Source organism: Thamnophis sirtalis, unplaced genomic scaffold (assembly GCF_051295495.1).
Source record: "Thamnophis sirtalis isolate CommonGarterSnake01/CBP01778 unplaced genomic scaffold, rThaSir2_p1.2 scaffold_2, whole genome shotgun sequence".
In the NCBI taxonomy this organism is placed as follows: Eukaryota; Metazoa; Chordata; class Lepidosauria; order Squamata; family Natricidae; genus Thamnophis; species Thamnophis sirtalis.
Window position 1 is genome coordinate 128,122,024 of NW_028261382.1, and position 13,481 is coordinate 128,135,504.

A 13,481-nucleotide genomic window follows, 5' to 3' on the forward strand; every position below is an offset into this window, starting at 1 on the left:
AGGACACAATTTAGAATCATCTGTTAGTTTGATGTGACATGTTTGCTTTGAGAATAAACTTTGCTTACACATGTCATGCATTTGATGTGATGCACAAAGATAGCCAGAGCTTTCCTTGCTCTGAAGAGGTCGATATAAAACACAATTGTCACAGTCAGGCAACATTTGGAGTAGTTGAGAATGAAGTGGAAAACAACTGGAACAATATTGGGAAATCCAAGAGAATAATTACTAGAAATGATCTAGACTGAACTATACAGGGATCCTGCCAATTGAAACTACAGATAGGAATCTCAAAAAATTGTGGAACAGCTTCAGTTAGCTTCCTGCTGAAGACCTGCCTGCCAAAATAACAGATAACAAGTTCATCTGGGGCTCATTAATTTCCATGTAGCATAGCCTCTTCAGAAGAAATCCCTGACTCCTGAATCCATCCACATGGACTTAAGATTGAAGAAGGTATTCAAGGTTTGGAAGCTGGGTTTCAGGTTCAAAAGAAACAATGATAGACAGTGCAAACAATCAACCAATTGAACAGCTTGTCTTCCGAAGTTGTGGGAACTTCATCAATGGTGGCTTTCAAGAAGAGATTGAACTGCCATTTGTCAGAAATGGTGCCCCTGCTTGGGCGGAGGGTTGGACTAGATGACTTACAAGGTCCCTTCCAACTCTGTTAATCTATAGATCAGGAATGATGAGCACCTTTCCTGAACATCCAATAGCAGCTTAGTCCAATGTGCTTTCCTGCTACCAAAGCCTTTTCATTGCTTCTTCTTTTTCACCTGTACAAATGTTCACCTGAAGTGCCATGAAAAGAACTGTGCCAATTTTGTAGCATAACTAGGTTAGTGTCTTTCTTTAGTAAAACAGGCTCAATTCATTTCGGATATTTGGGTAAAATTATTTTTACTTTTTTAAAAAAAAAATATTAACATAGTTCTTAACTGTGTTTTGTGTCTTACTTGGTATAACAATTCTGTAATTTGCGAATTCCATGCAAATTCTTGAGCAGAGATTAAAGGTTAAAATGAGCAAATCACTGAGCAAACACATCCTTTCATACTAAAGCTTTTCTTCTAAGCCTGTGTTTGGAGGCCTGGAGGTAGGACCAATGGCTTTCTGTGCTCCTAACAGTAGCTATCTTTTTTTAGTTTTCCAAAGAACTTCTGTCAGGGGCATTTTTAAAAGACAATGTCTTTGTAGCAGCAGCCATTCTTTACCTACAAGGTGCCTCACAACCAGGAAACTCGCACGATGCTGTATTTAGAGAAGATAATTATAGCAGTTAGAAATGAGGGAGAGAAGGTTTCAGCTGGCTTATTAATAGTGAATGGTAATACTAGCTGCCTGAGATGCTGAATGGTAATACAGGTAGTCAGGGGTAGGATTCAGCTGGTTCGGAGTGGTTTAGGCGAACCGGTAGCTCCGATGATCAGCTGGGAGCAAAGCGGTTTGCTCCAATGATCAGGTCAGCCTGCCCACTTGCCCCTGTGCTTTACTTACCTTTATCCTCTCATCTGATTCACATGGCGAAGCTGATTGCTGCGCCTCAGCTGTTACTCCCCAGAAGTAATATGGAAGTTTTGCTAAAAATGCGCACATGCACACAGCATGTGTCACAACAAGCAATCGTTGAACCGGTTGTTAAACCGGCAGGACCCCACCACTTCAGGTAGTCCATGACCTACAACATTTCCTTTAGTGTCCATTAAAAATAACAATGGCACAGAAAATGAATGATTTGATCTTGGTGATTGACTCATATTTATGATGGTTGCAGTGACCGCAGGTCATGTCATCACTTTTTGTGAATTTCTTACAAGCAAAGTCAATGGGGAATCCAGATGCACTTAACAATTGTGTTGCTAACTTAACAAATGCAATCATTCACTTAACAAGAAAGGTCGTAAAATTCACTTAACAAATGTTTTTAAATTAACTTAACAGAAAATTTGGGGCTCAATTATGGTTGTAAAACAACCTGCATTAGAATTATTTTTCATACTTAAAAAAAATATAGGAATTTATACAGGAACATGACACCCTGCCCACAGTATCAAGTAATATTTCTGTATAATATTTCTTATATTTAAAAAAAAGGCACAAATGTGTATGTCCGTGAATGCAATACAGGCAGTCCTCAATTTTCAACCACAATTGAGCCCAAAATTTATATTGTTAAGTGAGCTTTCCCCCATTTTACGATTTTTCTTGCCACATTTGTTAAGTGAATCACTGCAGTTGTTAAATTAGTAACACAGTTGTTAAGTGAATCTGGCTTCCCCATTGAAGGTTGCAAAAGGGAATCACATAACCCCAGGAACAGTCATACATGTGATTCAGTTGTCAAGCATCTGAATGTAAATCACGTGACCATGGGGATGCTACAATGGTCATAAGTGTGAAAAATGGTTATAAGTTACTGTTTTCAATGCCATTGTAACTTTGAACAGTCACTAAACGAACTGTTGTATGTCTAGAATTAACCTGTATATTATTTTAGCGCATGTACCCCAGATAAATTATTGGAAAAGAAGCACCTAAATGCACTTTTCATTTTCCTCCTTGTAAAAGGATTTAAACAAACTTGAAATGGTCTTTTCAATGTTTGAAGTAGAAGATGAATGATTAGGAAATCCTGGACCTGAAATTCTGCCTAATGCACATTTTGCTTGTTGTTGTAGGTGTGGTTACAAAAATACGGCTATCTTCCATCTTCTGACTCCAGAATGTCCGTGTTGCGCACTGCGGAGACAATGAAATCTGCTATAGCTGCCATGCAGCAGTTCTATGGCATTAACATGACAGGAAAAGTGGACAGGAACACAATCGAGTAAGTACATTTTATTGCAATGCTCTTCCTTTTTGGAATTCCTGAAATATATGTGGAAAATTAGAAGCATTGGCTATCTAAATCCTGTCTCGGCAGTTCTGAACAGTCTGTGATGTAGAATATTCCTTTCTTTTCATCATGTCAGGCGGGAGGCGGGAGGAGAAGCAATGTAAGGTGTAATTAAAGCCTTGCTAAAAAGTCAATTTCTACAAGAAAGGGGGGAAAAAAGGAGTATGAAAAATGGATTTGAACAGTCATGACATTTTTATCCTGATATGAGTGTTAAATCAAAACTCACAAAAGAAGCTGAACAGGGAGATAATAATCAGATGTCCTTTTGTGGCTCAGGACAAAGTTAAGACACGTTTGAGGCCAGCCAGATCATGATCAAGAGTGTGAAGAGTATAATTATCAAGCTGTGTATAGACTTTAAATGAATCCGTTGTAAAAAAAAAAAAAGTTAAACCTTAATTTAATACTCAGTAACCTATCTTTTTTTTTCTGGTACCTATCAGTACTCGTGACCCAGTTGTCCCTGGCTTTCTCCCCATCTCCTCCCATCCCCAATTATCTCACAAATAGTCTTTCCTATTCTAGTAACCACCTATCCCATCATGCACAGCTGCTAAGGTCAGTAGATTACATCTGTTTTAGAGATATTCAGAAGCAGCAGTAGAATTGGGAATGACATATAAGGCATCTGAACCACCTAGAGTCGTTGACTGAGATGGGGCACTGTAGAAATTGAATGAATGAATAAAAAAATGAATAAACTGCTCATATAGTTTATACTGGAAACTGGGCAGGTGTTATTGGAAAACCTCAAGCTATTATTCCATCTTCAGAGCTGAAGAAGCTTCTTGGATGAAAAGTGAAATGTCTTCAAAGAAAAACCAGAAAGTTCAGTTGTCTCTTGAAAAAGCACCTTTGGTACGGCCATGACCTGGATGACTAAGAATCTCCATAGACATCTAGCTATTGAAACAGTGCAAAATCTACTTAATTCTGTGCACAAGGACTGTGTATAATTCCCCAGCTCCATTTCCCTATAAGAAAAATAAGAAAGCCTAAAAAAGGTTTGCCAGTTTCCCCCTTGACACCGAAGATTCCCACATTAGGTCAGTGGTTGTGAGGGCCAACCAAACACACACACACAACACACACACAGAAACCATGCAGAAATGAAACATGACCTTCAAACCAATTTTTTTTGCAAGCAGTCCCAAGCAGTCTGCTCTTTAACCCAGATTTTTGCTTCATTCTGTTTCAGTCTGTTGTTCTTTTTTTAAAAAAAAAATAATAATCTTCCTTTTTTGATTTTATTACAATTTCTTTGTTTTGATTGTGGTGAGTGATCCAGAGTCAGAGTCATTATGAATCTGGTAGCATACAAGTTTAATAATAACAACAAGGCAAGCGTGTCCCATTCCTGATCCTATCTCACAATTTCTTTTTATTTATTTCTCTGATTTGTTTCTCTACCTTTTTAGTTTCCCAATTGTCAGAATTTTGTTACATGTTTCTAGGCATGTTGCTGTTTCCTCTGTTATTTAAAAGTATGTTGAGCAATGAAGTCACATAAATAAATATAAATAATAGACCAAATTCATTGGAGTATAAGTGTATGAACAATGGACACTGCAATTATGCAACATTTGGAAGCCAGATTCATTGGATTTGTTGGGATCATTTAAAGGCACACATAAGGGTAGGTATATGATAGGATTGAGCAAAGTATTTGGAAAGAATGCTTGTGAAGCACGTTAGAATGAATGAACTTCTTGAAAAGTTGAAATATCTGGATTCTTTGGAAAGTGTACAAGGCAGCCTTAAATGTTGCCGCTGGCTGTTGTGAGGACATGCACAATTCATTTGTTGGTGGTCCCAGTGGTATTGTTATCTATGTCTCTGTTCCCAGGCCCAGGATGAAGTGGTTTGTGTAGCTCTTAGTGATTTTTTGAAATATTATTAATGTATCTCTTGAGTATTCATGCTTTTCTTTTCATATTATATATTTTTTTTAAATTATAAGTTGTCCTTAATGTTTTTGGAGTAAAGCAGCTTCAAAATGTAATAAACAACTGTTCAAGCAGCTGGATGCACTCTTGTAAGCAACTGTATTAACTTTGCAGAGGATGCAGCTGCTTTAATACTTTAAAGAGAGTGTTTTGCTTTTGCTATTATTCTTTGCAAAAAAAATCACTTTTGTATGTTTTGTTCAACCTTGATGTTAAGTATCAAAACTGTGATTTATTGTGCATATAGCATCTTATAGGAGAAAAAGATAATTAAATATGCTGTTTTTTCAATCTAATTTTAACTCATTTTTCATTGATATTAAATTACAATGACAAAATATAGCACCAGATCATCAGATAATATCTACTCTTTGTTTTGTTTTATTTTATATGAATGATTGTTGGAAATCCCTTTCTGCATTAATTTTTAAAACATTTTTATAAGGGTGAAATGGTAAATACTAATTGATAAAATCAAATGGGAGATGATATTTGTCTTAAGATCTTAAGATCTATTTTGACAATCACTTAACAGAGATATAGACCACACTTTATTTACAACAGAATGACATTTCTCTATTTTTCCATCCAGTTTGATTATAGTACTTTGACTGAAAGATCAATGCTATCTTTCTCAGCACATTTATAACTTCCTTTGTTGTCAGCTTCCGGTAGCTAATTTTCTGTTGGTGAAAAAGATAGCTTCCTTCCCAAATGCCAATAATTTAGCATTTAAAAACTTAGAACACTCAGAATTGTCTTCTTTTGTCAAACACTTATTTGCATTAGCCTAGCTATTTTAACTATTAAATAATGAAATACCTTAGTAGACACTAGTCTAGGGCAGTCAAACGCCCAGCCCACGGGAGTTGGATTTGTCATGTGCTGGCTATGCCCACGCCCAGTTTAGCAAAGGGGGGGAGTCCCAATATGTCATGTGATGACGTGAGTTTGACACCTCTGCACTAGATCTATTTGAAGGGTTTCCCCCACCCGAATGATGAATGAATGTTGCTTATTATTTTACTTTATGTATTGTATGTGTTACTGTTTGTATATCCCTTCCCCTCATTTTATGTAAGCCGCCCTGAGTCCCCTCAGGGAAAAGGGCGGCCTATAAGTATTAATAAATACTCTAAATACTCTAAAGGCAGATGATACTTGTATATGGATTATCTAAATTCAAGGACTCCAATCTAATTTCTTTCCATGAAAGACCTATTTCTCATAGTGCAATAATGTATGAACAAATTGATTGATTTGATTCCCCCCCCCTCAAAACTGAGGTTGGAAATACAGAAGAATATTTTAAAAATAAAGTAAAGTAACTTCTTTTCAGTTTCTAGATTCCCATCAATGAAGGTGGTGCTGGCTGGAGGGCACCAAAGTAAAGGGACCTGATACTATCAATCTAGGGATTTCCCTATTCCCCCCCCCAATTTTTCTAGTATAAATCCTCATAAAATGTAGGTTGAACTTGAATGTCAAAACAATCAAACACTTGAATGTTTCAAACAAAACAGAACAAGAAGCCCTTACATAGAGCTCCACAAAGAGGGGAAAGGATTAAATCTTCCAAATTATAATATTCTGCTCCACACATTAGTTTGTGATTGCAATAGAATGTGAAGTTCTTAAATAAAGTGATATCAACATACATATTTCTACATAGAAATTGACCTGCTATTCCAGTATATACTTGAGTATTTAAAACATGATAGTGTCAATAAATAAATTGAAATTAAAGATTGTCAATCAGGTTTAATAGAAAGAAGGACTAGGGGATACATGATAGCAGTGTTCCAATATCTCAGGGGTTGCCACAAAGAAGAGGGAGTCAAACTATTTTCCAAGGCACCTGAGAGTAGAACAAGAAGCAGTGGGTGGAAACTAATCCAGGAGAGAAGCAACTTAGAACTGAGGAGAAATTTCCTGACAGTTAGAACAATTAATCAGTGGAACAACTTGCCTCCAGAAGTTGTGAATGCCCCAACACTGGAAGTCTTTAAGAAGAGGTTGGATAGCCATTTGTCTGAAACAGTATAGGGTTTCCTGCCTAGGCAGGGAGGTGGACTAGAAGACCTCCAAGGTCCCTTCCAACTCTGCTATTGTATTGTATTATTGTATTGCAGGTATTATTATTGTGATATAAACACAAATGATATTGCCAAACAATTCTAGTGGGCTACTTATGTGAAATATAAAGTATCTATTCCAGAATTTAAATGGCACAAGTGGGATTTTCACATTCACTTCAGCAGAGATGTTTCAGTAGACATAAAGTGAAGTGTACATAAAACCTGACCTCTCTGCTAAAATGAATGGAGACACGCTCCTATCTGGAAAAATAAAATCCCAATACCTTGCATACATTATGGATATGTTCCTCAGACATATTCATATCCTGCCTTCCCTTATGAGCTCAAAATAGGTCATATGGTCATCTCTCTTTATTTTATCCCTACAAAAGCAAATTTGTAAATCTGAGCAGAATGTCCTAGTGCCCAGTGAGTTTATATATTTAATATTGGACTTGAACTTATGTACCTGATATAAGTAGGTGTCTAGACACAGTTTGTGAATGGCTAGAGATAAACGCAATGTAATTTAATTCTGAAAGTATTGTGGACAAAAAAGCTAGTAGATCTATAAACATTGTCTTTTTTTAAATGTTTTATTTGCAGTTTTCTTTTCTCACCATGCATATTTTGTGGACAGTGTATTGATTAGGTCAAGTATGTTTTGCACAACGTTAACAATAATAATACAAATAGGTATATGTAATTCTAATCTTCCAACTTTAACAATACTAGTCTCTTTTATATAATCCTTTATCATTCTCCCCACTAATTCATTTAAACATAAATAACATTTCTGTACACCTTGTATTTGTTATCTTCTACTAAATACTCTTATTTAATATTTTACAAATTGCTCATAATTCCACCATAATTTCAATGTTCCAAATTTGTAGGATTATTAATAGCACCAAATATTAACAATATTTAATCAATCCCGGAGTAAATCTGAGCAAGATGTTGTAGTGCCCAGTGAGTTTATATGTCTAATATTGGACTTGTATCTTAAAATCCCCACAATTTCCAATCCTTAATATTTTAAATTCACAATATACTTTAACACACTATTAATGTTAATAATACGATTATATTACCTGATCCTCAATTTCCATTTTCATTTCATCTTTTCTTGAAATGTGGGCTTTGTCTGTGAAAAGATTATGATTTGCTACCCTATCTTAACTTTGAGCTATGCATGAAAGTATGATGCTTGAAGTAGGGGCATCAATGCCAGCTACTACCTTATCAAAATACCTATTTCAGTTACTCATTTGTGTTCTGACAAATGAGTAACTGGACTACTATAACAAAATTTATGCTGAAGACATTGAAAGCTGGAGTGACTGCACTATATAACAACCTAAATGGTGATGGAGCCAAATGATTCAGGCAACATTACACTGATATTATGGAAATTGGTCTGCTTTAACCTTGAGCTATGCTTGAAAGACATGAAGAAGACTATTGATATAATTCTAGAATTTCTGCTTTAACCAAAAGACTTGAAGTTCTAAGCTGGTAATTATCAGAAATATCACTTTAATGTTAATACACTTTTCCATGAACTATATAATCTGAAAGCATTTGGGGAAATATGTGATTTTTGAAAATAATGTGGGAATATCCTCTAAGGCGCTTAATTTCTTAATTTGCTCAAAATCTAAGCATTTGTATTGCCTGTAAACTTGTGATGTGAATATACAGAAATGTGGCACGGATCAGCAGAGTCAAATATGTATAATTAATTTGAAGGACCTTCCTCTAAAATGAAATGTAATATATGGTTCTTATTTTGTATAAAAGGAATCAATAATGTTATTGTGCACTTTACCACAATTACCAATAAAATTAGAAACTAGAAACCAGAATGGATTGGAAAAACCAGAGAAATCTATGCGTAAACAAAATCCTAATTGGGTAGCCTGACACTTTCCACTGCTAATCTAATCCTAATTGTTATAGCTTCAGTTGTTTTAATTGTTCCTAGTCCTTCAGAATAATAGTTTTCCATGCTTAATGGCTTTTTACAGAGTTTTTTTAAGGGAAAAATATATAAATCACAATATTCTTTCAAGAGAAACCATCCCTAAGTTGGATGGAACAGTATTAGCAGCCTGTGTAAAAAAAATGTTTTCGAAAGAGTTGAAGTATTCAATTTTAATCTGTTTTTTAACACAGACATAACAGAAAGAGATGTTCATCAGTTAGAAAAAGAAAATAAACAAATGCCTTTACCTTCTTTGTCTTAAGAATGAATTCAATACTGAAGAGCCTATTTTATTTTCTAGGATTGTATGTGAAGATTCTCAGTCATCCAGGTTACAGTTGTATCAAAAATAGTTTTTATTTTCTGAAAAGGCAACTGGACTGATTTTTTTGAGGAGGAAGAAGACATTTTGCTTCCTGTCCTGGAAATTTCATCATTTATATCCAGTGATGTGCGGTGAGCTTCATGGCCGGTGAGGCAAGTGCGAAAGCCCCGCCGAAGAGCGGGACCCTCACCGGCCATGAAGCTCAACGCACGTCACTCGGCAGTTCAAACTCTGCTCTGCAGCCCAAACTTTCTCCTCCCAGCAACTTGGCCTGTTGGACACAGTGGTGGCGGGGGGAGGAATGGGCTGGCTGGCTGGGGAGGGGGGTGCCCTTTAAAGCCCTGCTGCCGCATCTTCCCAGCAAGACTTCCTTTCGGCTCACGGTTTCCCTTGCCTGCCTTAACCAAAGCTTGGCGCCCTGCCTCGGCTTTCGCGCTCTCCCTCCCTCAGCTGTGCAGCAGCGTTGGCGGTAGCTCTCGGCCTACGGCGGCAACGTCGCGCAGGCTGTGGAAGGAGGAGGAGGAGGAGGGAACCAAGAGAGGCTTTTACTGGGCGTGCGCCCCACAGCCAGGACCGTCATTGCGCCTCAAGCCACGTTTCTTCCTGCAAAGCCCTTCGGGCGTCAGCCGGAGCTCTCGGGTTTCCCGAAGGGCTTTGCAGGAAGAAACGCGGCTTGAGGCGCATTCTTCCCTCCCACCCTTTCTCCCTCCCAGCCCATTCCTCCCCCGCCACCACTGTGTCCAACAGGCCAGACGTCTCGCGTTTATGGTGGACATAAATGCGAGACACCTGGCGTGTTGGGACACAGCGACGAGAATGTCCCTGCCGCCTCCGCGCCCCGCCGCCTTGCCCCCTGCCTCCTCCGATCCCACCGCTGTGAAGAAAGAAAAAAAAACACACACACACCTCACAATAAAAAAATTACAAATTAAATTACAATAAATTTGAATCCCCCCTCCCTCCGTCCGATCCACCTTTTCCAGCTGTGGAAACTCTCTCAACTCTCCTCTTGTCCACCCAACGTAAGCGTGCTCAACGTAAGCGTGCTCATAAGGCATGATTCGCTGCTCCCCGATCAGGAGGCGGGAGAATCAGTGCCTCTTTTGCATATGAAAGTTTTCGCTTATTAACTCCTCCTTAACTTTTAAAAGGCAAACAATTCCTTAGGCAAAAGAGGCCCCGAGTTCTCTGGCCTCCTCCCATAGTTAACACTGAGAGCAGACACCAAGCCACTGTGACTTTGAATCTGGTAGCAACTACCCTGGCTTTAATTATTTTAAAAAAAATTATTTAAAATTCTTCCTTTCCCTCAGGAGACTGTTGAGGCCCCGCCTCCCCTGCCTCTAGTGACTGCACATCCCTGTTTATATCCAATACAACTGATGAAGCTTCCAGCATAGAAAGTGATAGATCTTTGTCCTCAAAAAAAATCAGTCCAGCTGCTTTAAAAAAAAATAAAAACCACTTTTGGTATTTTGTAGGATTCTTGATCTCATGGAAAGCCTCCATTATGCTTTATTCTTCTGAAATACTGTTTATTTTTGTAATAAATTTGTATCCTATCAGAAACAAAATCGATTCTTCAGTTCATATACAATAAATCTTCCCATGATAAAATAAATAAATAAAATGAAATCAATTACTGCATTAGTATAACACTCTTACTGTTGCTTATTCAGGCTGGGAAGTCATTTCCAAGATGTCCACAATAATTCTTCTTTTAGCAACTTGCATAAAACTAGTAGAGATATTAAAATATAATTTTAGGATCTGACTGTGAAAGCAAAATGAATAGAGAAAAAATGAAAAAAGTATAGTCGTAAGGCAAAAGATCATCTGAATGCATCAACATATGATAATAGTTTCAACATTTTTGGTTGCCATAATTAAGGAGCCACGCGGGCACAGTGGTTAGAGTGCAGTACTACAGGCTACTTCTGCTGCCTGCTGGCTGCCTGCAATTTGACAGTTCAAATCTCATCAGGCTCAAGGTTGACTCAGTGCAGGATATTCACTCTGACAATACATATCATATGCATTGTGCATCTAATGATTCTTGATAACAATAATTCTCAAGACTTGCAATAAAAACAGCAGGGTTTTAGGAATGGGGGCATTTGACCTTCAAAATTGACCAAAGAATATGGAGAATATTCCCAAGTATTGATAAGGTTTAGGCCAGTATTGCTCAACCTGATTCACTGCTGCTCCATTAGAACAGAGAGTCCAAATTCTTATGAAGCAGAATTCAAAGTGAGTGTCAAAAATAAGGAAAGCTGCCCCCTGTTTAGATTTTCTTATTGATGTAGCGACTGCCTTCTCTATAGCATTCGGAATATTTCTAATTAGCCAGATGACCTTATTCATGCAGACAGTATCTGTCACATAACCTTGTCACTCTTGAATGGATAGCATCTCACTGAATATGGAATGTAAAAGTGTCTCACAGCTGATTAGGTGAGGATGATAGGATGGCATACAAGGGCTTTCTTTTAGGAGACATAAATTTCTTATGCTGCAAGACTTTGGAAATGGTCATCATCTTTATTTACTGTGGAACAGCAGTTGATCTGCACCAGTGTTAATTGTCTAAAGTATATGGTGTTTATAATAAAATTTGAGAGCCAGTTTGATGTTTAAGGCATCAGGAGAAAAACTGGAAAATTGTGACTTCCAGGCATCACACCAATTGGGACACCTTTGGCCAGTCGCCTTGTCTCAGCCCCAGGAAGAAAGCAATGGTAAACCACTTCTAAAAAAGTCTTGCCAAGAAAACTGCAGGGACTTGTCCAAGCAGTCATCAGGAGTAAACGCTGATATGAAGCAATAATGCTACTACTACTGGTAAAGATATTTCACACTAATTTGAATTCACATGTTATACAAAGACAGACTGTGGTTTATTCAGTTTTAGTATCGTATAAATAGAGCCACTTTGTATTGTAAATTTGACGGTCTGAATCAGTCATGTTTTATGCAACAAATAACTGATGTGTAAAGTTATGATATGTTATATGTATTTGTTTTAAAAGTAGATAGGGTACTCAGTGCTGTGATGGGAGACTGCAATTACATAATAAGATTTTTGATGCATCTTTCACATTCCAAAACCTGGGAGTGGAATTCAGTTTGTAAGACTGGACAGTTGAAAGACAGATGCAACAAATCATATCAATGCTAAAATATAGTTTCTAATAACCTTTTCATGTGTGAGGCTTATATTTAAGATTCCATACATTGCAATTCCCATTCAAGTATAGGATTTTGCTTCTATAGCAGCCTCTTTGGAATAGCTTTTTCCCCAGAGAATTTGAGGTCCCCACTTAGCTTTCTGGAAAGCTGTGAAGACTTGGCTCTTCATCCAAGCCCTGGGTTAGGCTGGAAGTGACCCCAGCATATGCCACTGGAATATTGTGGCACTGAGTGGGAAGGGTGATAGATTGATGATGTAGATTTTTTCCGTCGTTTTTATGGAATGTTGTGATTCCTCAATTATGTATAAGATAGATGGTCATATATATTTTTGAAATAAAAATGTCACTCGGCTTCTGAATTAAAATTACTTCCTGCCTATAAATTTGTTTTGTTTAAACTGTTTGATTTTTCTGATTGAACTTTTCAATATTATATAGCTATAAAATGATTTTTATAATTATACCGCCTCAAGTATAGTTTCAATCTTCCTATCATCTTTAATTGTGACTGAAATAAGTTCTTTCTTAGCTATGTACTAAGCCACCAGTTATATGAGTTCCAATTTTTGAATTAGCCACCCAAAGTTGCTATATTAGTAAGATTGGTAAGTGAATAAGTAAGTTAATAAGTAAGTAAATAAATAAGTAACTCATACTCACAAAAATACCCCAACACTTTGGAATAGATTTTTGTGTTTTCCCAAAAATAGGAATCTTATTTTTTTTTTTGACTCTCGGAATAAGCACTTGGTCATGACATTGTTAAAGTATTGTTTAATATTGGTGTTTAGAATACATCTTACATAAGATAATAGTTCTCTCTTCTTTTAAATCCCTTGCCTCTTTCGTTTGATGTAGTGATATCACCTTAAGGTGAGAGCATCCATCTTTTCTATTTGGTAACTATAGTGTGTTTAACTGCTTCTTGTTGGTGTTATGTATCTGTAGTTTAAATGCATGGAAATTGCATGCTATTCTGACATTTGTTCACTTTGAACTATCAGTGCCTGGAAAATTATGGACTTTGTATATTTTAAAGATAAATT

At 37.1% G+C, this 13,481-nt stretch overlaps 1 protein-coding gene across 1 annotated transcript in view; it reads left to right on the plus strand.

The window, feature by feature from the left end:
* MMP16 (matrix metallopeptidase 16) overlaps nt 1–13,481 on the plus strand; it is a 149,092-nt gene that overhangs the window by 52,087 nt on the left and 83,524 nt on the right. The window contains exon 2 of the mRNA XM_014072008.2: nt 2,685–2,833. Within this exon, the coding sequence (XP_013927483.1) occupies nt 2,685–2,833 (149 nt within the window). The remainder of the gene's footprint in view (nt 1–2,684; nt 2,834–13,481) is intronic.